At 37.8% G+C, this 25,650-nt stretch overlaps 2 protein-coding genes across 14 annotated transcripts in view; one reads left to right on the top strand and one right to left on the bottom strand.

Moving 5' to 3' along the window:
- CASK (calcium/calmodulin dependent serine protein kinase) overlaps nt 1–25,650 on the bottom strand; it is a 391,035-nt gene that overhangs the window by 166,005 nt on the left and 199,380 nt on the right. For all 13 annotated transcript variants that reach the window (XM_030834960.2, XM_060292132.2, XM_060292133.1 and 10 more), the window contains exon 5: nt 21,372–21,444. In XM_030834960.2, the coding sequence (XP_030690820.1) occupies nt 21,372–21,444 (73 nt within the window). The remainder of the gene's footprint in view (nt 1–21,371; nt 21,445–25,650) is intronic.
- On the top strand, nt 2,229–11,156 carry GPR82 (G protein-coupled receptor 82). The gene is made up of 4 exons (XM_030834968.2): nt 2,229–2,279; nt 6,097–6,236; nt 9,907–9,971; nt 10,112–11,156. The coding sequence occupies exon 4, from the start codon at nt 10,146–10,148 to the stop codon at nt 11,154–11,156; it is 1,011 nt and encodes a 336-aa protein (XP_030690828.1). The 5' UTR covers nt 2,229–2,279; nt 6,097–6,236; nt 9,907–9,971; nt 10,112–10,145.

Below are 25,650 nucleotides of genomic sequence, written 5' to 3'. Positions count from 1 at the left end.
TCACTAGTACAAAACAAAACGAAATCTCCAAAGGACATAGCCTATTAAAGGCAGATGAGTGTCAATGGGTTTTCAGCTTAAGGACAGAAATCCATTGTCCATACAATTATTTTTATTCTATCAAGTTTAAAGTTTTTTTCAGCTACTAAGACAAAGAATCACTTTGTTAGAGCTTAAAAAAACTAAACTTTTAAATTGTTCTAAGTTTCTAGCTGGAAAATAGTGCAAGGCGGGCAGCTTATGCTTCAGCCTTTAACAGCAAAAGAGGTTTAACTAGGGCTGGTAATAGATTGCCCTCTGCTGGTCAAAGCGTCGCCAAAGAAATGATTCTCTACAGACATTTTCTGTGTTAAAATGTACTGTGGTTTCTTCTTTCCAATTTTCTCTACCAGATACTTCTGGCGATATGGAACTCCAGAGAACTTATATTTCCTGGCTTCAATATTTTATTTGTAAGTTTATTAAAACAATACACTTTAGGCTGGCTTTTTGATGGAGGAGGAAGAAGAGAGCACATGGTAATATTAGAAACTATACCATATATACAATTTGAGAACTATCTAATAAGACACCAACACTTGTTTAGAGTGATACCTTAAAATGACTACTTCAAGTCTAATATATCTCTGTCAAAACATTATAAAGACGCAACCACCAATATAAGCAATGATTCAGGCAAGGACCATCAATGAATGCTAAAATCCACTGGGTTGAAAGGGGAAAAAATATATTCAGAGAGTCTCAAAATATGACCATCAGATTACTTACCAATTACAGAGGGGAAGAGTACTAGTACAATGGAGAGTTGGCAGCAATTAATAAATTTCCAGATTGAAAAGTGATACATTTTTGGTCACCAGGGACACTGGTCACCTTTATCTAAAACAATAATCCAGATTCTGGTAGTAGCTAAGAATATGGGATCTGAAGTCACACTACCTGGGTTCAAATATAGGCCCTACAATACACCAGTTACATTACCATCAACAAGTCATTTATCCTCTATGGACCTAAACCTTCTCATCTAGAAAATGATAGTAATAATGGTATCCATCTGAGAGATATCTTAACTAAATATCTTAACAATTAAGTGAATATATATAAAAGCACTTCAGTGGTTGTCATTTATTATTATTATAAATTTTCTAAAAGTGGTTCTCAGGAAAGCTTGTTACTTCAATACTTGGGGTTCTTAATAAAAGAAAGTAAATATAGACACTAATAGGTACAGGATGTAAGACCTCAGATACCCAACTCTTCCTCATCTTCCTTTGACATCTCTTTTTTTCCCCTTGAATAAAGATAGTGACATGGAGCAGGAGATTTAACCTCAAGACAATTTTATCTAGAAATCCCAAAGAAGTGATTGGTAATAAAATGTCCAGGAAATGGTCTTGAGAAGAAAGGGGCAGTGGTGAGGTTTCTGGGCACTGATATATGTCGTCTTTTTAACTCCTTAAATCTCATTGCAAGTCATAATCCAAGGTGCATGTATGTGTTTTGTACCTGTGGCAATACAATGGCCTAAATTATTTTTAGAATTCTATAATCAAATGCTTCATTTTCAGAAATTTTAATCTACTTTTGGCTTTTCAAAGAACCTGAAAAAAAAAAAAGGTAGGTTCTGAAGCATGATATGAACCAAACTTGACTGACTCAAAGATGCTGAAATTCAAAATCTGACTGTCCTCAAAAATATCTTTGCCTCATCTAATCCAATGCTAAAGTTTCCCTTTCCCTAAACCTACTAATTTCCCATCTGTTTTCCAATTGCCACTTCTGAGGTCATTCCAGTTCTAATGACTGTCACCATGTTTCTATGGTGTGCATTTCTAGAAGAAAATGTCTATCCAGTGCATTCAAGCCGATAGGGAAAGACAAAAGCCAAAGGTGAAGTATAGTGAAACTCTGATTGGCAGGTCCATTTAGTCATTAGAGCTTTCTTACAAAGCTAATCACTTTTCTGTGCTATTATAAATTTACAAACTTTGGACTTTAATTTCTGCTGTTTTTTAATAGTTCTTGAGGAAAATACTCCCATGGTTTGCTGAGAAACCAGCTCGTAGCAGCAAGTAGAGGATCTTCACACCCTGATTAAGGGTGGGACAGCCATGATTATAGCTGCTCGTGGTAGACTGCGAGGGCCTGAGCACAGTGCAACTGGAGACAGAGACAGGGCTGTGGCCAGACACCACATCCTGAAGAGAGCGGGGGTGCTCAGAGAACCTTGAACAAACCACAGCTTTGAGTAACAGGTCTCTGCTTCACTCCTCCTAAAGGTAACTACTGGCTCGGGTGGGTAATGAACTGGATAAAGGCTTCCACTGCACCCCAACCCCAACTCCCCCTTGAAGAAATAATTATCTTTTGAATGTGAAGTTCTAATGTGAACTACATAAGGCACGTCTTCTCTTCCTGCACACCAGCCTCCCAACGCTCTGAACTTCTGATGGGTCAGATAGAGTGCTTAAAAGGCCAACTGTCTCCATTTTAGAAGACACTAGCTTGGGTAGCCCCAAATAACTGTCTAGTTGAAGCACAATGATTCAGGTATGACTGAGCTGTCCTGTGTCTTCTGGGTTCTGGCTCTGAGGCAAGTTGAAAAGGGACCCTATCCTAACCCCAGTAATCCGTCAGGAAAGCTCTCATGCACCCCTGCTGAATACAGCTCACCATGGATTGTCAAAGTAAATTATAGCATGCCCACCCTTTGAACCTCAAACATCTCAAAAGCAGGAAACTTCGTACAAGGCAGGACTTACACTCTGGGGAACTACTCTAACACCTCAAGGAGTAAATCATAAGGGTCTGAGCAGAACACTTAGGAAGCCAGTATTTGGCAATGATATAGGAAGTAATTAGAATGGTTAGGCAAGAGCATTTAGACCCGGAAACAGAAACAGAACTTTGAAGAGGAGAAGCATGGGAAAGATGAATGAGAACCAAAGAAAACTGTAGGTGACCTAAATGAGAAATGTCCAAGGGGCCACTTTTACACAGAACTTGCAATTCTTGAAATTTCTGCCTGACAAGTTGTATTTCTGTTAATTTTGTATTCTCTGACATTTACACCTTTTACCAATTGCAATAATACTTCCCAGTATGTTAGGAAAATATAAATAAAAATTTCCTTATATTTCAATTAGGGAACTCAAAATCACTTAAATCATAAAGAATTTATACTGATATTGATGGGATAAAAATTAGCTTACTGAAATCCAAAGTTTTCAAAGAAAGAAAAAAATTGGGCTTGATTTCTTCCAGTCAATTCTGCTACTTAGAGTCTAGAAACCCTGTCTGAAATTAAAAGTATTCAAAACTTGATTCCAGTTTACTTACCATAAGGTACCCTTATCGACTCTAGAGAAAAACCAGTAATTTCTGCTAAGGTAGAGGGTGAGGTTGAAAAAAAACCAAACATGTGCCTTGAAGTTAATTTACTAGTTGTGTCACCTTGGGCATGCTATTTAACATCTTTGAGACTCAATTTCCTCATGTGTAAAACGGGGCTACCACCACCCATCGCTAGGGCTCTTATTATATGTAAAATGTTCTGCCTGGTACTGGCACAGGATTGTTGCTCACCATGCATTCTCTTCTCTTTCCTTTCGGTTCCTTTGGACTCTAAGATCCACTCTGATTTAGTTTTCTAACTCATAGAGCACTTAAAGTCTGTACCACACATCACATATTAATCTGAATCTTGGCTTGCTTCTGGAACCACTCTTGAATTTCCAGAGACCCTAAATTAGCTTGTGGTTGATATACTTCTGTGACTTCCACATGCCACTAGAAACACAGTAGGAACTCCAATAAATATTTGTGAATTGCACTGTTTAAGAAAAATACAGGGCTTCCCTGGTGGCGCAGTGGTTGAGAGTCCGCCTGCCGATGCAGGGGACACGGGTTTGTGCCCCGGTCTGGGAAGATCCCACATGCTGCACAGCAGCTGGGCCCGTGAGCCATGGCCACCAAGCCTGCGCGTCCGGAGCCTGTGCTCCGCAACGGGAGAGGCCACAATAGTGAGAGGCCCGTGTACCACAAAAAAAAAAAAAAAAAGAAAAGAAAACTACAGAGCACTAAAAACAAATCAAAATAGAGGAAGAAATGGCGAACATTACACCTATCCAGGCATTCTTGCCCGATAAATTATCAGTCATCTGACCATCGTTTTAAGCAGTACTTCTGACTCTTCTTTGGTTCAATGGTTGAGTGACATCTGTGGTAGCCAGCTTCCAAGATGGCTCCCAAAGACCATCACCTCCTGATATTTATCCCTCCCACACTGAATCACTGATGGCTTTGGGCGACCAACAGAATACTGCAGAAGTGACAGTGTTGACTTTAGAGGCTAGATCAAAAACAGGCATTGCAACTATGGCCTTGTTCTCTTTAATTACTTGCTCTGTGAGGACAGATGGCTGCATGACCTTGGGCAACTTATGCAACTTTTCTGAGGTTCACTTTTCCTCACCTTTAAAATGAAGATATTTATTTCATAGTATTTAACAGGGTATTGTGAAGACTGAATAAGACATGCATATAAAGCACGTAACAGGATGCCTGGCACATAATAGGCTTTCATTAAATGTGGCTAATACTGGTGTGGTGGTGGAGTGGTGGTGGTAGAAGCTGCAGTAGCAGCGACTGATTGGCTGTGAGATGTGAAGGAAAGAGAGGAATCAAGGATGATTCCTAGGTTTTTGGCTTGAATAACTGAAGAAGTGATGGTGTCATCTACTGACTTCGGGGACAATAGAAGATAAGTTGTGGAGAGTAAGGACATTCTTTTTTCTTGGACCCAAGGTACTTATTAAGCCTCAAACAGGTAATACTAAAATTATCTTTCAATCACTTATAAACAGGATTCCTTTTCCATTCTTCCTTCTCTAAATTATTTTGAAGTGTTTTTTTGTTCTAAATAATTCCTTCCTGGAACATGAAAAATTGTTGAAGTAAAAATGATAGGAATTCCAGAGGTCAAATTACTCTGCAGTCAATGGCCATGTACCCCTGGATGAACCACTGTTCTTAATTAAATGATGGCAAGCACTGCAAATGCAAAGATGAATAACAGCAGCACAAAATCCAGACACTCAGGTAGTCCTCACTTTTGTTTTACAGAGAAGTATTAGCAAACATTAGGAAGGATATATGCAATCAACAAGAAATAAGATAAGCATCAGGGGTTATGAGAATTGGCAAGGTACGTTTCTTAATTTTAAATGAAGATGTACTGATAACTAAAGTGCTTGAGCTTGATGAAATTAGATTTCTGTTCCCACTCTCAGACTCCCACTGGTTTAACTACCCAAGGAAGGGTAATGTGTGATGCAGGTCTGGCTCCTCAGCTGTACACACTTAGCTTTCATTTAGTTAATAGTTCATAGACTGATTAAACAATACTATACATAAAATTGGTTTCACAATTCTTTATATTGTAATGTAACTATTGATTTTATTTGAGGCATATTTGGTCTTCGGATTCTGGCGCTTTCCAGGATTCCCCAAATTCATTATGAAATACTCCAAACAATGTACTACTTTGAATCTGAATCGAGGCAGCACAGGACAATTTGAAGTAGAATAAGTTAGTTCATTAGTTAACCAAGATGAGACCCAAACCCCTGAATGCACTGCTCTGGGCCTCACTTCTTTATCCCCCAGCTCTATGATATTTGATTCCAGTAACCTGCTAAAGTAAGAAAACTTTGCATTTAGTTTCTCTTTATTTGTGATAAAGTTGAATTGCAAATAAGCCATCCACAACGATTTTACAGACAGGTTTGTACCAATATTTTACTGGGTTACTATGGAGTGGTTCCCTCTACCACTGTATTGTACAAAACTAACTAGTCGTGGGGATTAAACCTTTGAACTTAACTTCTGCCAAGCATGCTAATGAAGTTAAATGAGGTGTACCGGTTCATGAAATAATCAAAAGGAAGCACAGTATATATACTGTCCACTAATTTCCTCCCACTATAGAAATAGAGAAATGAGTTTGGTTTTTTTTTTGAGAAGGTAGTTGCTACATTTACCGTTAACTACTGAATTTCTTCAATACTGTTTAATTTCCTTTTCTTCCCACTGCAGTTCGTGTCATGCAAGAATCTATTCACGCTGACTAAAACTGAAAGATAATGGAAGAGTGATGATCAGAGAATTTAAAATCTGAAATTTAGCATCACCACCCTGAACAACAGAGCCTTGGTTGGCATAAACTACTCATACAGGTAAGACTGATCACTTTTAATTTAAAAGTTAACTCTATAAAAACTCTAACAGGACTAAACTTTAAGTTTTGAAAGCTGATCATTAAGAAAGGTCAGCATATTAATTATGTAGATAATCGTTAGTAATTGAAGTTAGAATTGTAGACTTCTTTCATTTGTCAAATTAGCAGAGGCACAATGTGTTACAGGAGTGATTCAAGACAAGACAATCTGCTGAGAGGAATGCAGTCTTGTACACATTTTCTAGAGAGCAATCCTGTATATATAATGTGATTGTTATTTGAGCTTTTAAGCTTTAGAGTATTTTCTAAATTTTAGAAAATAATTATCTAGCAGTTTTATAATCAAACTTTACTTTTAAAGGAGAGGTACACAGTAGATACAAATTTGATGTTTGGGAAGCTAAAGATGGTCAACTAGTTGTCATTTGTTATAGTGAAGGTTCCTATAGAGTTTCGATGTCATCTGTCTGATAAAGCTAGCCTCTGTGAAAGTCTTTTTACCCCTCTTCTGTTCTGAAGCATTTGCTAGTAGAAAAGCAAGGCAATGGTAATGAATAATATGAGATAACAGATGCTCTATGTGGTGGTCTAGTTTTAAAAAAAAAAAAGGAATACTATCCATTAATACAGAAGCACCACCTTTATAGATTTTAGTACATAATGCATTATCTACACAAGGCAGCGGCTAGTGTTTTTAACATCATCATAAAAGGAAGCTCCATTCCTTATGTAATATAAAAATTTACTTTGATCATATAATTTTTTCTTAAGAAATAAACTGGCTAATTTCACTCTCTGACTGATTTTTTTTAAACATCTTTATTGGAGTATAATTGCTTTACATTGCTGTGTTAGTTTCTGCTGTATAACAAAGTGAATCAGCTATATGTACACATATATCCCCATACCTCCTCCCTCTTGCATCTCCCTCCCATCCTCCCTATCCCCCCCACTAGGTGGACACAAAGCACTGAGCTGATCTCCCTGTGCTATTCGGCTGCTTCCCACTAGCTATCTATTTTACATTTGGTAGTGTATATATGTCCATGCCACTCTGTCACTGCATCCCTGATTGCTCTTTTCATGGGCAAGGTTAGTCCATTAATATTTATTTTGATGATTTCTATAATCTTGCTTTTTAAAAATATTTATTCCATATTTTAATTGATTTTTTCTTCATTTTTGTTCCATCCCCCCACCCCCCAGTAAATTAGAATTTCAGCACTCTATTTCTAATTTTTAGGTGGTTACCTTGAAATTTTGTCATGCATGTTTAACTCGACATATACTAAAGTGAAACAGTATGTTAATCCCACTCCCAAAGAATACAAAGGCACTGGAACATCAAGTTAGATCCCACTCTTGACTTGCGTATTATTCTTGTCCAGCACTTTCGTTCTGTCCTGTTTTAAATCCACAAATTTGAAATTACTCTTAAAATACATGACTATTTTGGTTTGGATTTACATAAATGTTTACGATTTTATTTGCTCATCATTCCTTTTTGCATTGCAGACCATCCTTTGGGGAGCATTTTTCTTTCTTCCTAAACTACATCCTTTAAAGTTCCCTTAGTGATAGTCTCTTGTTGATAAGTTCCCTCAGGTGGTGTTTATCTGTAAATATTTCATTTCAGCCTCAATCTTTTTTTTTTAACATCTTTATTGGAGTATAATTGCTTTATAATGTTGTGTTAGTTTCTTCTGTATAACAAAATGAATCAGCTATATGTATACATATATCCCCATATCCCCTCCCTCTTGCGTCTCCCTCCCACCCTCCCTATCCCACCCCTCTAGGTGGTCACAAAGCACGGAGCTGATCTCCCCATGCGATGCAGCTACTTCCCACTAGCTATCTATTTTTACATTTGGTAGTATATATATGTCAATGCTACTCCCTCACTTCGTCCCAGCTTAACCCTCCCCCTCCCCGTGTCCTCAAGTCCATTCTCTACCTCTGCGTCTTTATTCCTGTCCTGCCCCTAGGTTCTTCAGAACCATTTTTTTTAATCTGACTGATTTTTAAATCAATTCCAATTTGCCAGGTTGTACTGGATTCAGATACAAACTCACTCTGAAGCATATGGACCGTTTTCTAAATAAAAATTGCAAAGCAACAAAATAAAATGATAAAGACACTGGTAGACATTAAGGGTCTTAGTACTTGAACCTAGGGATACTCAAGCTTTCAAGCCTTTGGGTGAAGATTGGTTTAAAAAGTTATTTCAAAATTATAATGGTATATTTTGGGGAAAATCCCTATTTCTATAATCTAAGATGCAGAAAATATAATCATGATTCTGAAGAGGGGTAGAGAGTAAAATATTCCTGAGGGGCTGGGGGCATATAAGAATCTCAGAAGGCGGTGGGTAGTAAAAAGTTTTGTGTTTATCAAAAGAGAATGAGAAGAAAAAGATTGAGAATCCCTATTCTAGATTATAAAAGAGTGGAGAATGTGGTACTTAGAAAGGTATGGTGAAAAATACAGAGAAATGAAGCACATTCTGAATAGAGCTCATGATTTTTATTTGACCAGAATCAAAAAAGTTTTCTTACTTCCACCTGAAAGAAGTAAAGGCATGAGAAAAATAAGAATGAAAAGGAGTTTGTATTTGTACCTTTTGAAGCAAGAAATATTTAAAAATAAGACATTAAAAAAGCAAAATCACACCTGCATTTATACTGTGATTAAAATATCTTCTAAAAAAAAACTTCTCTGAAAAACCAAGATACTAAATTACACACAAAGACACATGAGGGTGCTCTAACCAACAAGCAGTAGCAACTACAGTTCTGACACAGAATCTTAAACTAGATTTTTATTGAAGTATGATAGATTATCATTAAATATTTGAAACAAGAAATTACTGATGCCATTTGGTAAAGACCCTGGGATTCTGGTGTCCATCCTTGGTCACTACACTTTCCTTCTGTTCAATTCAGGATCTTGCCTGAGTGTTTATGTAGAATTAAGTTTACTTCTGAAATATGAAAAGTGACTTTTCTAATAGTATTAGATTATAGAGAAGTTCTTTAGCCGTGAAAAGACACCATTTTGAAAAGTATTTATGTACAATTAACGTGGTAATTAAAAATCGGTCTTCTACTCTTAGAGAACGGACTTGAGGTTATGGGGAGGGGGAAGGGTGAGCTGTGACAGGGCGAGAGAGAGTCATGGGCATATACACACTAACAAACGCAGTAAGGTAGATAGCTAGTGGGAAGCAGCCGCATGGCACAGGGATATTGGCTCGGTGCTTTGTGACAGCCTGGAGGGGTGGGATGGGGAGGGTGGGAGGGAGGGAGACGCAACAGGGAAGACATATGGGAACATAGGTTTATGTATGACTGATTCACTTTGTTATAAAGCAGAAACTAACACACCATTGTAAAGCAATTATACCCCAATAAAGATGTTAAAAAAAAAAAAAAAAAAAAAAAAAAAAAAAAAAAATCGGTCTTCTATTAACATGGCCACAAAATACTTTTGCAACACTTTCCTTTGGCTAGTATGTGCCTTAAAATTGTTTAAATTACCTTTCTAGGCTAAAAATAAGTTGTCATTTACAAATTGCCTTAAAATCTAATATAAGAATTATAAATTTCTCTAGTATAAAATAATAAATCTCAGGCACTTAACTATTTCTATCAAATTTTGTTTTTTAGACAAAGGCACCATCCACAATAATCAACTTTCTTTTATTTCAATTGGACAATCGTGATTAGAAAAGGTGAGACGGCATCTATACTTTCCCTTTTCATCCAATATATTTATGTTACTATTTTATTTATCCAATGCTTTATAAAAAAAACTATTTAGCTGAAATACCATCTATAATTTTAATACTAAATATTTGCAATTCTGTTCTAGTTCCTGTGGCAAAATTCAAGGAAATCTGATATAAATGAGTAACAACTCAACATGTATTCAACCATCCATGATCTCTTCCATGGCTTTACCGATCATTTATACCTTCCTTTGTATCATTGGTCTCTTTGGAAATTCTCTCTCTCAGTGGGTATTTTTAACAAAAATAGCTAAGAAAACACCAACGCACATCTACCTAGCACATCTTGTGACTGCAAACTTGCTTGTGTGCAGTGCCATGCCTTTCATGGGTGTCTATTTCCTGAAAGGTTTTCAATGGGAATATCAATCTGCGAAATGCAGGGTGGTCAATTTTTTGGGAACTCTATCCATGCATGTAAGTATGTTTGTCAGCCTCTTAATTTTAAGTTGGATTGCCATAAGCCGCTATGCTACCTTAATGAAAAAGGATTCCACACAAGAGACCACTTCGTGGTACGAGAAAATATTTTATGGCCAGTTACTGAAAAAATTTCGCCAGCCCAACTTTGCTAGAAAACTATGTGTTTACATATGGGTAGTTGCTCTAGGCATAATTATTCCAATTATCATATACTACTCAGTTGTGGAGGCCACAGAAGGAGAAGAGACGCTGTGCTACAATCCGCAGATGGAACTAGGAGCCATGATCTCTCAGACTGCAGGCCTCATTGGAACCACATTTATTGGATTTTCATTTTTAGTCGTACTAACATCATATTACTCTTTTGTCAATCATCTGAGAAAAATAAGGACCTGTACATCCATTACAGAGAAAGATTTGACTTATAGCTCTGTGAAAAGGCACCTTTTGGTCATCCAGATTCTACTAATAGTTTGCTTCCTTCCATATAGCATTTTTAAACCCATTTTTTTTGTTCTACACCAAGGAGCGGACTGTCAGCAATTGAATTATTTAATTGAGATAAAAAACATCCTCACCTGTCTTGCATCAGCCAGAAGTAGCACAGACCCCATTATATTTCTTTTTTTAGATAAAACATTCAAGAAGACACTATATGATCTCTTTACAAAATCTGAGTCACCACATATACAATCCTCTGGTTGATTTCTGAATGGAAAACACCACCAAACAGAAAAGTGTTCATATGAGTCTATTAGGGACCCTAAATTACATGATTAACAGGTCATAGCTTGGTTGATAATAGGCACCAAGAAAATCTCTTTGGTTTTTAAAAATAAACAAACAAGCAAATATAAAACTCACTTTACGGTTCTACTTATAGTGAAAGTTGAGATGGCAGAGAGTTAAGAGGCAAAAGTCAAACATATTGAAAGGATCCCACTGCATATAAAACCAACAGACCATTTTCTGTTTAAACTCAACCATGGATGCTTCTATTCAAAACACAATACGTCACAACTATAGGATAAAGAAGCAAATGGTTTATGACTTTTCTACTTTTTGGGAGTTAGAATACAAGGGTCCATCTATGGGTAATGTCTTGTTGGTAGCTTTAAAAATGAGTAAAAGAAAAAAGTGAATAAGGAATTTCCTCATTTAAGTCCTATCTGAATGTATGAATAATGTACTACAAAAATCCAAGGTTTTATTTCATGAACACATTATTTATTTGGTGTTATCTGGTTCATGATCCTGGGAGAAGCAACATTCATTGATTCCAGTATTTATTAAGTAGATGTTATTTATAAATATGCTTAAATATTTGGATTAGGCTTTGTCAAAATAAAAATGAATATAATGTCATTACATGCTGATCTTCATCACGTTTTGTATATTTTCCTCTGTTTTCAATATAAATAATGTTATTAATGACAAACAGTACCTAGCATGTAAATGTTTAATTAATTTCTGTGAAATAAATGAATGAATGATAGGCAGTATAATAGTATCGTCGCTGCAAGACTGGTCTCTGGAGTTAGAGTCCCTAGATTCAATACTAGTTCCACCTCTTATTTAGCTGGACAATCTTAGGCAAATCACCCACTTTAAGTGTTAAGTTCTTCATTTGTAGAATGAAAAAATACTATGTAATTCATAAGTACTATGATTAAACCAGATGATTTTACTATTATGAGTAGCTATCCTTTACTAAGTACTTGCTATTGTGCCAGGCACTCTGCTTACATGTATTATTTGAATCATCACAACCCTAATGTATGCCAATTTACTGATGAAAAAACTGAAGTGCATAGTTAAATAAGTCACCCAAATTTTCTCCAATATCTAAGTAAATATTTAAAGGGTAAGCCTTTCTGAATGGTCATTTCTTTCTTCCATGCAATCTTGTCACAGTAAGACAAATGATGATGGGTATATTCTGTATTATATATATTATAATTTAAAATAAAAAAGAATGTGTGCTTTATCTTCCTAAAGAGATCATAAGCACCTTTGGAGCTTTAGTCTCTTTTCTATTTCTACTCCTATGGTACTTGCATTCTCTCTGCTCAGATAAGAACCAAACATAAACAGCTGAATAAAACTGAAGTTGAATAAACCTTAACTGTAACCTGCTACTTCGTTAGAGACTGCTTAAAGACTCATTTATTCTCTACATGGTAATTTCTTCAGTGCTCAAAAAGTTTCAAGTTCACATGGCACTTCTAAGCCTTTAACCTCATAGCATGTTTCGTTCTAGAATTTAAAATATAGAAACAATTCACTATACAGATTCCCCAAGAGCCATGTGCTCAAAATCACTAGAGGTTTTCCCAACAAATCTGTGCAATTTTCATTAAAAAAGAATAGAAAACAGTAAATATTTTTTCTCCTTTTTTACTTCAATGTTTAACTGAGAGAAGAAAATGTTCAGAGAAACATCAGAAAAAACACATGCTGGCTTCAAATATTTACAGTATACAACTATTCTTTTATAGTAGCAATCTTATTTCTGTCCTATTATTTTTAATTTGCAGAGATGAACGAAGACCTGGGAACTCCAGGTGACTCCCTAAGTGCTGGCTGTAAACAGGGGTGTCCAATCTAGTAATTTCATAGACATGAGAATCACATAATAACTCAACGTCGACCAGGAGACTTCCCAAGACATCCAGCTTTCTCCACAGTTAGAGCAATACTTTTATTCTTACATAAATTTTAAAACCAGAACTCATTAGACTAAGAGGAATTGAGAAGATGATCAATAGTTTTCATTTAACATAAGCAGTACTGTATTAAATCTCACTGTACTTAGGAGTTCTAAAGATATATGTAACTTGTAAAAAGCATTACTAAAAAAACCACTTTATATCACCACTATTTAAATAAAAGATAAAAGATATTACACCAAAGTAGAGCTTCCTACATTTAAAAAAGGCAGGAAAAAAGATATGCAATTTCTCAAGTTACTCATTCTGATAGACAACTTCTGTTTTAATTCTCTGTACTGAGCGTATTAATCACCACGTTTATCTTTATACCATAGATGCTTTCGTGAATAGGTGATTGTAAATTATGTTGAATTTTTTTGTGTAATTGAAGTACTGCCTATTTAATGTCATGGCAAATACTTTACATAAGGTATCCCTTTCTAAATTTACCCTAACTTTAAAGTGTGAGTTTCAGAAAAACAATGTTTTTAATGTGTCCGTGAGTTATAGTCAAACACAATTTCAGAAACCTCAAATTTTGACTTAAAGATCAACAAGATTATATCTTAACAGGCATGATAAATGTTTCTTTCCCCCTTTATCCTTTCATATATACACTCCCATCAAGGCAACTTGCAAACTATTAATCAGGAATATGTACCATTAAGACTAGACCAGCAAAATTAAGGATGTACTACTCAACCTGAAAGTGAGTTTCTATTCTGTGAGTAGAAGAGGAAGATGTTGAAGAAGGAAAAAATTTTCCTCTACCCCTGTAGGTTCTCCTGGCTGGTCTAAGAGTTAAATTGACATGAGACAGATTAACAGGAGAAAAAACAAATTAAATTATGTACCTATGGGGGTTCCATAGGAATATGAGGCCCAAGGACAATCTGGGCAATTGGAACTTATATGCCATCTGAGAGAGGAGAAGGAGGTAGGGGTTTGGGACTTCAAAGGGGAGGAAGGCAACTCACATGGAGATAGAAAAACAAATGTTTGGTAAACAAGTGCTTGCTACTCCATGCAAAGACAATGGAACACAGAGAGGACTTTGGTGTCCCCAGCCTGCTCAGCTCCCCCACCATACCAGCTCACATTCTTTGCAGACATCTCTGGTGATAGTACTCTTCCTAGACCAGGCCCTTTAAATTCCTTCAGGCGCTTAAGGAGGAGGTAAAAAGAAAAATTTCCTGAATCTTTCGTTTCTTACAAACAACCAGCGCCAAATAGTCTTCAAGCCAAAGAGATACATTTTGGGGGTGGCAAGTTTTGTTCCCCTACAATGTCAACCCTGTTCTGATTTGGTAAGGATGACTGCAGCCCACCCCTGGCTTTGCAGTCTGCAGGGTGGAAAGTTGTTATGAACAAATGTGTGAAGACAGGTTGAAAGGAAATCTTGCTTGGCAAACCACAAAGGGAGCACAGAGGGACACTGGTAATTTGCTAAGCATTTCAATCCTGCAGCCCAATGCCATGAACCTTCTCTGACTGCCCCCAAATTCAAAGTGAGTTGATATCAGTGTCAAGAGTTACTACAGCTAGAAAGGTTTTATACCTGACAGCACAAATGCTCTGGCTGTATCATACATGCTTGCTACCGTTGGCTAAAAAGGAAAGGAGCAGTGAAAGGATTCACATCTGTTAAGCAAAAGAAACAGTCATTCTTTTCTTTTCAAATCAAGGAGTTGATTTTTTTTGAACGGGGGTGGGTGGAAAAAGAGAAGCAAAATCATCTTAAATTTATCTTGTATTTCTAAGCATTAAAACCCCACTTTCAAGCTGAACATGTACATTATGCTCACAACAACCTTACGAAAGTAACGCAGAAGGTAAGCCTGTGTGCTTATTATAATAAAGAACAGAATAAGTAAGTTTTCATTTTAAGGAGAATTTCAATATTTTATATAAACATGAGGGACTCTTGGGAGTTGTGGTAAGAGATGTAAAAGAAATGTCAAGAGCAATAGAGGAAGAAATACCGTAAGAAATCCACAATGCTATGGCAGCTAGCGTGATCTGATGAACACCCATTTATAATGAAGTCTGGCCCTAAGCTGGTGAAAGGAGAACTGATACCATAAGGGGACCAGAGAGCAGCCAGGCGTGTTCACGGGTTAGCAAGGAAAACCATTTAAAGGAAGCACACACAGAAATGCTTGGGCGGAGGCTCCTGGCTGAGCGGCTGTGAGACTGGGGTTTTGCAGTTCTGAGAACTAAAAACGGAGCCCCCAAACCTCCTGGGCACAGGTCCTATTCAGAATAGAAAGTGACTGTGTGTACAGCAGTTTGCTCTCAAAGAAGCTGCTTAACTTCAACTTCGTTTATTAAAACAGTACATCAGTAGGTCAGAGCCACAGAAAGGTCTACGGCTTGCTTGTCTCTCCACGCCCAGGTGATGCTTTGTGAGGCTGTCTCTGGGAGTCAGGAGACACAAGAAAATTTCAACTTTCACTGTTTAACAGAGCAAGTGAAGGCAGGCAAGGAGCCAGGAGTTGCATTTACCTTGAAAACTGTTCTATTTCTTTCTAAAGTACTTCTAATTTAGGGATGAGAGGAAGAAAACACTGAAACATAATGAAAGTTACCACATCCTTTCATAAGAAAAAAAGGAATAAAATACATGCCTTAATTAATGCCTGTAGGGAGTCAAAACATGAGAAATATGCCATTATGACAGTGGGTCTCAACTGGGGGTGATTTTTGTGCCCCAGGGGACATTTGACAATGTCTGGAGACATTTTTGAGTGTCACAATTGGGGGGAAATGCTACTGGCATGTAGTGGGTAGAGGCTGGGTAGAGGCAACAACAACACAGGACAGCCTCCCACAACAAAGTGCCTGGCCCCAAATGTGCATGGTTGTTGGGAGATGCTGTACTATGATGACACACCTTCTCAAATGTCAAAGGATTATATAGTTATTTTTTACACAATTTCATGTGAAACTGCTTCTCGAAAGCGAGCAGTTTCCACTACAGGTCACATGGCACCATATACTCAAATCTAACCTGATATAACCAAACATTTTTAGACTCAGGTATTATGATTTCAAAAAGAAATGCATACCAAGTAAAGAAAAAAGTATTATTAATATAATGTTAGGACCTTTGGGAAACCCAATGCTTTTGGATCAATATCAAGAACTTGGGGTGGGGGGGAGGTGAAGGAGGGAGGGAAGGAGAGAGAGAGAGAACCAGAACCAGGGAGAAAATGAGAATATTCTTGGCTAGCTGAAACAGATGATTAAATCATCTAAATATTTCTCAAAGGAATGGAACGCTCCAATGGTCTTCTATTTTCTTTACTAAGTATAAGGGAAGAAAATTTTGACAAAAACTACAGAAACCAAAATCTACATACAGAAGAAATCTATTCAGACAAGTCACTGAATATACAATATCTGAATGTGAAGAAAAGCTACTAGGCTGCAAAATTAGTTGTTTTAGCAAAAACAGTAACAACACATCAAGTGAAATTTTAAATTATTAGCCATGTGAAATGTATTGTTATTAAAGATCACTACATTGGAAAACCCCTATAATAAGGCCCTGAATGAAACTACTTTGGGTTACCTAAATTACTGAAATTATATTAGTAAATCCTGTTGACACAACCTTCAAATATATCTGGAAATCTACTTTTTTTACCACCTCCTTGCTACCACTCTGGTCCTGCCAGGCAGGAGCATCTCCTGTTTCCCAAGTTCCACCCTTGAGCCCCTATTCAATGTATTACCAATAAAGCAACGTAGTCCTGTTACCGTGGAAAGTCAGATCATAGTCCATCTTTGTTCAGAACTCTCTGGTGAATCCTCATTTCTGTCAGAGTATAAGTCAAAGTCCCTCCTCTCCTTTCCTCTCTAACCTCATCTACTATCCACTCTCCCCTTTGCTCACTGCACCTCAGCCATACTGGCCTCCTTGCTCTTGCTCAAAAGGGCACTTATGCTCCTGCCTTAGTGCCTTTACACTGGCTGTTCTTTTACCCAGAACCCTCCTCCTTCGATGTCAGTTAGTGCACTCTCTCTCTCTCCTTCGAGTCCTTGCCAGAGGTCAGGTTCTCAATGTGGTCTGCTTGATCACCCTATTTAGAATTGCAACCCCTTCTCCAGCAGTCCCTACCTACCCCTTTGGCTGCTCTCTTTTTTTCTGTAGTTCTTTTCACCTTCTAACCTACTACACAGTTGACTTCCTTATGCTCAGTGATCAGTGTCTGTCTTCCTGAACTAGAAAGTCAGCTCCACTGGGGCAGTGATTTTGTCTGTTTTGTTCATTGATGTAGCTCCGGTTCCTAGAATAGTGCCTGACACATAGTAGGCACTCGATACAAATTTTTGGATGCACGTCTTAAGAAAAATACACCCGAGTTCAAATTTACCAATTAGCTAAATGTGAGTATTACATTTACCCATGCGAAATGTATAGATTTCAGGTACTGAAATATAAAGAATATCAACAATAATGTGTGCTCTGTGTTGAAAGTCTGCTTCCCAACTCAACAATGGTGCCTTTTCTGGTGGTTTCTTCTTATTAACTTGCAGTTTCAGAATCACTTCTCTCTTCCCTTCCTTAGAATGTTTCTGGATGCTTCCTCAAAATTATCTGGCATGTGCTTTAGACACAATAAACAAATTTATTAAAATCCAATACAAAACTAACTTTGAGCCTTTGCACACACTATCCTGTTGCTTGAAACATCCTCTCATCCCAGTGTAACTCCGCCATGACTCAAGACGAGGCTCAAATGTAACTTCCTCCATGACGTTTCTCTGACTCTGTCTTTTAATTATATTTACCATCCCGTACCTTGGACGATAATTATTTGTTTTGTCTATCTGTGAAGATGGCCACAAACAAGTTCTCCTATTCTTGTGCACATAGGTTGCTCCTCCAACTAAAAGGTGCAACTTATTTTTCCTCCTCTTGAATCCAGGCTACTCTTGTGACATTTTGACTAACAGAATGCAGAGGACAGGACACAGTGCCAATTCCAGGTCGAGGCTTCAAGAGACCTGGTAACTTCCATTTTTGCTCCTTTGGTGCCATGAGACACTGTCCTGCTAGAAAAATGGGCCATGAAGGGGGGAGAAAGACAAAGAGAGAAATGTTCTGAATGAGAGACTATGAAGAGGGCCTAGCCAGCTTCCAGCTGTTCTATTCACTTCTGCTGAGATGCCAGAAAAGTGAGTGAAGCCTTTGTGGATACTAACCATGCCGCCTTAGCCAACAGCCTGTGAAACAGAATCAGGCAGTCCCCATCAAGCTCTGCTCAACTGCAGAACTGAGAGCAAATAAATGGCGCTTGTTGTTGCAAGTCACTGTGTGTTATTCCGTAGTTGCTGGTAACAGATACACTATCTCATCTCTCTACTGAGACCATAATAATGCCTTTAGGGCTCTAAGCACAGTATACTGCATGAAGTAGGCACTTGGATATTTGTTGAATAAATCAATCGAAGGTAAGTTAGAAGGTGAAGCACAGCATTCAAACATAACTACTTTGGGATTTTATTTGGTTTTGGATTGTCATTATATCAAATACCATGGCTAATCAAAAAGCTGACTATATTATTGAAAGTATTACAGTAGAGTACGCTGTCAATCATTTATCATATGATATTGATATAATTACCTTTCAAGAACAGAATTCAAAATAAAATTGCTTCTTACAACTTAATAACAAAAACCCAATCTGATTAAAAAATGGGCAGAGGATCTGAATAGACATTTTTCCAAAGACAGACAGATAGTACATGTACATGAAAAGATGTTCAACATTACTAATCATCAGGGAAATTCAAATCAAAACCACAATGAGATGTCACCTCACACCTGTTAGAATGGCTATCATCAAAAAGATAAGAAATAATAAGTGTTGGTGAGGATGTAGGAAAAAAGGGAACCCTCATATACCATTGGTGGAAATGTAAATTGGTGTGGCCACTCTGGAAAACAGTATGGAGTTTCCTCAAAAAAACTAAAAGCAGAACTACCATATGATCGAGCAGTTCTACTTCTGAGTATTTATCTGAAGAAAACAAAAACACTAATTTGAAAACGCTAAAAGAAAAAACACTATGTGTACCTCCCACATCACTGCAGCATTATTTACAATAGCCAAGATATGGAAACAACCTAAGTGTCCATTGATGGATGAATGAACAAAGAAGATGTAGTGTGTACACACACACACACACACACACACACACACACACACACACATACACATACATACACAGTGGAATACTACTCAGTCATAAAAAAGAACAAACTCTTGCCCTTATGACAATGTGGATGGACCTTGAGGGTATTATGTTAAGTGAATTAGTCAGATACAGACAAATACCCTATGATTTCACTTACACGCCGAATCTAAAAATCAGAACAAATGAACAAACAAAACAAAACTCAGAGACAGAGAAACCAGAATGGTGGCTGCCAGAGGTGAAGGGGGTTGGGTGGACAAAATGGGTGAAGCAGGTAAGAGGTACAAACTTCCAGCCATAAAATAAACAAGTCAGGGGGATGTAATGTACAGCCTGGTGACTAGTCAATAATATTATATTGCACATTTTGTAACTTTGTATGGTGACAGAGAGTAACTAGACTTACTGTGGTGATCATTTCACAGTGTACACATATATCAAGTCATTATGCTGTATACCTGAAACTAATATAATGTTAAACGTTAATTATATCTCAATTTTAAAAATTTGCCTCTTGAGCGGAAGTGTTTTTAACACAATGCTACTCTATGAACTAAGAATCTGTTTTACACATTTTAAGTTTTCAAATTGTCTTTTTTTTTTTTGGCCATGCCGGATGACATGTGGGATCCCAGTTTCCCAACCAGGGATCAAACCCGCGCCCTCTGCAGTGGAAGCACGGAGTCTCAAACACTGGACCACGAGGGAAGTCCCTCAAATTGTCATTTTTGTCATTATATATAAGGAGATATACTTCACTCTGTATACATGCATTTTCTTACATTAATTAAGTGCAAAAGAATGACACAGCACGTTGCTATCATTGACCATTCCCTCCCCCCTTTATCTTTCTACACTTCTTATTCTCTTTGTTTGCATAACTGAAGAATATTTCCTTATAAAAGTGCTATGTATCCATTGGGCTGTTAATGTTGAGTGGCAATAATAATATCATTTTCCTATCACCACATTTGAAAAGAATAAGACATTTTACAACTAATTTACACTAATGTGTATTCTGTGCATTTCTCCAATTATTTTTCATTGCTATTATAACATTCTACCAGATTGATCTGGAATTGCTCATGCTTTCCCTCAGCTTTTAACCACAAGAATTTCAGTTAAAATTTCCCAAACGTTATAGAAAATTTAACTAAATTCTACTTAATTTTCTTAACCATTAAAATACATTAAAGGAGCCAGGCCTTTGATAATACATCTTGAGGGAAGGAGAGCGCCATATCTGTGGATGTTGCGGGTTAGAGAGAGGCCAGTGACAAAACAGGAGCACGTGAAAGTAGACAACAGGGCCAGAGAGACCACAGGGGCTCTTAGTGACTCGAGGCCTTGAAAGGGGGTAGGCATCAGGAGGAAGGCCCATGGCTTCCTTTCTTGCATGCCTCCATGTCCTACCTGACACCTTATAAGCCAGGGACTGACAGTTCTCATAAACTTGATACTGGGATTAAACAGGCATAAAGATTGAATAATGGTAATATTCATATTCCTAAGGGTACAAACTATATTGCATTTATAATTACTATTTCAGACTATTTTTAAAAACTCTGCAAAGAAAATAAAATGCTGACTATTCTACATTGCAACATTAAGAAAATATAAGTGTGTGATGAACTTTTACTATATAAACCAAATTCTAATTTCCCCCCAATTAACTTAGTATAGGATATTGTTTGGTTCTTCCTATTTGTTGGATTTTCACACTTCTCTCTTACACACATAATGGCGAAGGAGGAATAACAGAATTTTAGAATGTGTGTACATTTTAATAAAAATAAGGAAATTGAAATGATAAAAAAGTGTTCCTATTAAGAACTAGTACAACTCTCCACATATAAACCAGTTAAACAAATTTTTATTTGTAAGTAAAATTAACTTTAAGATACTCTTTATAAGAACACTAAAGAAAAATTTCTAATTCTTATCATTGCTATAAGTTAGTTTCTATTCACAAATATTAAAGTTAGTGATAAAAATGACTTACCTTCACATCCCTGTGAATTATGTTGTTATCATGACAATAGCGTAGAGCTTCCAGTATCTGTCTCATGTAATGACTGTAGAAAAACAAAAGAAATCTAAAACTGTAAAAAAAAAAAACCCTTATATTTTTAAAACTTAATGTACAGTGTCCCTAGTTTATAACTCCCACCTTCATACTCACTGCCCACAGACACTTTTCATTTGAGTAGACAAGATTGGTGGAATGTGCACCTTAGTAATGAAAAAGTTGGCAGATGCATAAGTTTATGAGCTTTATAAAGAATTAATGCGTTCTGTATTTTCTGAGATATCTAAGTCAAAGGAATTTCACACAGTTCATAACTAAAATAGCTCTGCAAACTAAAAATTCAAGCTTAAAACATGAAAAAGTTTTCTGACACTCAGTTAATTCTACTTAGTTACACTGGATTGCTATTAAGTGACCAGTGCTCAGAGGTACACCAAGGATTCTGACTAAAGGGGTGGGAACCTTTTATCTGCCAGCAGAGGCTGGCTCTCTGTCTTATTTCCATTTAGCTTTAAGGACAAACAAGAAAGAAGAACCCTCTTATGCCTCTACAATTTCTTTTTGCAACATAATCAAGTTTTAGTTGGGGCATCCTTGAACAAAGCAGAGTTCCTTCTGGGCCTAAGTCCTAGGAAGTCAAACTCCTCACAAGGTCAGCAGGGTCCACAGAGGCTCCGCACTGGGTCCAGGTGAAGAACAGAGGAGGAGCGAGCATTTTAAAGAACAGTCCTTAAAAATGGGCTTCCCTGGTGGCGCAGTGGCTGAGAGTTCGCCTGCCGATGCAGGGGACACGGGTTCGTGCCCCGGTCCGGGAGAAGAACAGAGGAGGAGCGAGCATTTTAAAGAACAGTCCTTAAAAATGGGCTTCCCTGGTGGCGCAGTGGCTGAGAGTTCGCCTGCCGATGCAGGGGACGCGGGTTCGTGCCCCGGTCCGGCAGAATCCCCCATGCCGTGGAGCGGCTGGGCCTGTGAGCCATGGCCGCTGAGCCTGCGCGTCCAGAGCCTGTGCTCCGCAACGGGAGAGGCCACAACAGTGAGAGGCCCGCGTACCGCCAAAAAAAAAAAAAAAAAAAAAAAAAAAAAAAGGTAACAGAGTCAACTAGCCACAGGGTGTGACAAGAGCAGTTCATTCAGCATTACTTCAGAACTTACTTCGATTTCCTTCCCTCCATTCTGAAATTCTTCTGTAATCCCACTGTTTCTTCTTTGAGGGTCTTTTTCATCTTCTCTTCCTCTGAATTTTATTCCCTTCATATCTGTCATTTTCTCCCTACTATCCCTCTTCCTTTCTCACTTTCCCCTTTTCCTTCCCAACTAGCCATGACACAGAAATGCAATATACTTAACATTAATTATTGCTTAGTATTTATTGCATTTTGTTTTTTTCTATCCAGATCTTTTATTCCCCACACTTTAAAATAAAAACTAAATAATTTAATGGTACTTACAAATGACCTTGTGTGTGTGCTTGTGACTCAAGACCAAAAAAAATTTTCTCCACTCCTGCTTTAAAATTAAGACATTTCCATTGAGTTCCCTCTTTGGTATACTACTATCTAGCCAAACTCACATCAATGTCCCTCTAATTAGCATATGCATTATTTCATGTATTAGAATTGATCAGAAGGTTCTAGTTTAAAAATGAAAGGCAGGGGAAAAAAACCCCCAGGCTTTGTTCCTGTACTTATCATTGTCTCCTCACAACTGGGCTCTAAGCAGAAGGAGCCAGGCTCCTGCAGTTGTGATGTCCAATTTTTCTTACTTTGCAAATGTACACATGGCGGGTCACGGTCACATACTCTTTGCCTGGGCCAGTGCAGTTGAAATTAACTTTCTGTTTAAGTTAGGGGTTCTTAACTTGGTGTTGTGGCCCTTTCCTGGTTCAAATCATGCTTTGGAGGATCTGTGACCCCCCGAAATGGCAGAGATAACAAGTGTGAAAAACTCTAGTTTCTAAAAACTCTAAAGCATGCTACAAAGGTTAAGTCTATTATTATCAAATTTAGTCAAGATTTAGGAACAGCCTATTTGTGCATCTAGGTGTGAACACTGGAATAGTAGGTAAGTTTAAGTTAGGTAATATGGACCTAGCTTATACCTAACAGCACGACTACTCTGGATACTTAGCACTAGGACAGCCACTTCTATCCTTAGCCTGAAGAAAATTCTAAAAAAAAAATTCTTATCTCAAAAAGAAAAAACCTCAATGAATGAGCATTTTTAAATCCGAATACTCAATTATTTAACCCAAATATACATACATATTAGAATTTCTGTGGGGGCAGGGTAGAATTTTTTTCCCCCAAATATAACATATTTAAACTGATCTTTCTCCACCCTCCCAGTCATGACCCTTGGGAGGCTGTGCATATGAATAGTGTGCAAGCAGACTACAGAACCAAAATCCACCCATATACATTCTAGAGAGTTGCTGACTAAACTTTAATCAAAAAGCTTCATTTCATGAAGCATCATGGTGGCCTATACTTTCAGAGAAACTCATCAATATCTATGTTTGTCTCCATCCCTAAGGATCAGGAATGATGATAACTCTGTGGAAAGAAAAGAGCTGGCCAGCAATCCTCACTTCCTTTGGAAGGAGGTATTTTGGAGGTGGAAGAAAAGAAGGGAGGTGACTCAGCCTACTCTCTTTGGCAACTCTGGGCAAAAAAAGACTACACTTAAAAAAGCTCTTTGCTAAGCTGAAGAAAGCTTATCTCTGGAATTCCCTTTACAGAATGTTCCTGGCTAAGGACTACCTATGATAAACAGAACCCAGGATCTCTGAGGCATGAATGGCTTCCTGGAAGATGTCATGTAAGCTATACAACTCTCCAGGATACACAATGGAGATGTTTCATAATTTAAATGCTCCCCTCTGTGTGTGGAATCTCACAAACCTCACGTAGAGACCTCATCTATTCTGGGCCAGAGGTGCATTTCTGATGCAGGAAGGAATGAAGTGAGGAGCTGCCCTTAAAAGGCCCAGAGCTCTGTTTGCTTCAGCTGAGCCTTTTGATTGCTCGTATCCTTATAACTGTTTAGTAAAGCCTGGTGCTAGGGAAGAATATCTCTCTGATTTGTGAGAGTTTGATTTGATAATCTGATCCTATGTTAGCCTGCTCCACAACTCACCACCTCTGAAAGAACAGAGGTAATCACTAATTGGGTTGTAAGGACTGAACGCAGTTTTCTTTCATGTCATGCTTTGCTGCTCCTCTTGACGCTCAGCCAGTTGGAGAAAAACAACATTATCAATATGATTACTTGGTGTCTCAGAGTCTTCTTGCAATTGGTCTCACTAGAATAACTAATGCAAGCTGAATTTTCCAACAAAAAATCACAGAATCAGAGAGAAGGAAGGTAGAAGTCACCTGGTTGAACGCTCTAAACCAAAGGAAGGATTTACGTGCCCTTGTTACATGGTCATTGGTACTCTGCAGTAGGGGACATACATAATCATACTTTTTGAGGCCACTCCCTTTTGTCATTTTTAGGAAGGGTTTTTAATCAATTGTGCCAAACCACTCTCTATGCAGTGTCACTTACTGATCCCAATACTACTCTTTTCTGGTCCATTCTGGAAAGTTCCTTTCATAAAATCACCATTTTAACAGCAATATAGGTAGATCTTAAAATCAACAGGCTTGATTGATATACAATCATCTTGATATATATAAACATCTAACTTTTCTATAAATCTCAAGATTGGGAGAGAACTCAAGTCATTTCACTGTATGACATCACCTCTACAACACTACTATTCCCCCTATCCTGACATCTAGTCCAGTGGCAGAGACAGGCTCAAAGTTAAGGAAAAGTGATAGGGATGAGTAGGGAACAGAGTAAAAGTGTTACTGGTTTAACATCAACTCTGACAGCCTATATGCCAGGTACCCCAGTGTTTTTGTGGTTCCAAAAGGAAAACGTCATCTTCCTCCATCAAGCTTCACTATTTTATAAAATCAACATCTAGCATTTTTAGTTTTTCCTATTTGATGCTGCTGTTGAAAGATATCAATATGGGAAAATACAAAACTCAAATTCTTTTTTTTTTTTTTTTTTTGCGGTACGCGGGCCTCTCACTGCCGTGGCCTCTCCTGAAGGGGAGCACAGGCTCCAGACGCGCAGGCCCAGCGGCCACGGCTCACAGGCCCAGCTGCTCCGCGGCACGCGGGATCCTCCCGGACCGGGGCATGAACCCACGACCCCCGCATCGGCAGGCGGACTCCCAACCACTGCACCACCAGGG

The sequence above is a fragment of the Globicephala melas genome, chromosome X, assembly GCF_963455315.2.
Source record: "Globicephala melas chromosome X, mGloMel1.2, whole genome shotgun sequence".
In the NCBI taxonomy this organism is placed as follows: Eukaryota; Metazoa; Chordata; class Mammalia; order Artiodactyla; family Delphinidae; genus Globicephala; species Globicephala melas.
This window is presented reverse-complemented; position numbering and strand designations above follow the sequence as displayed.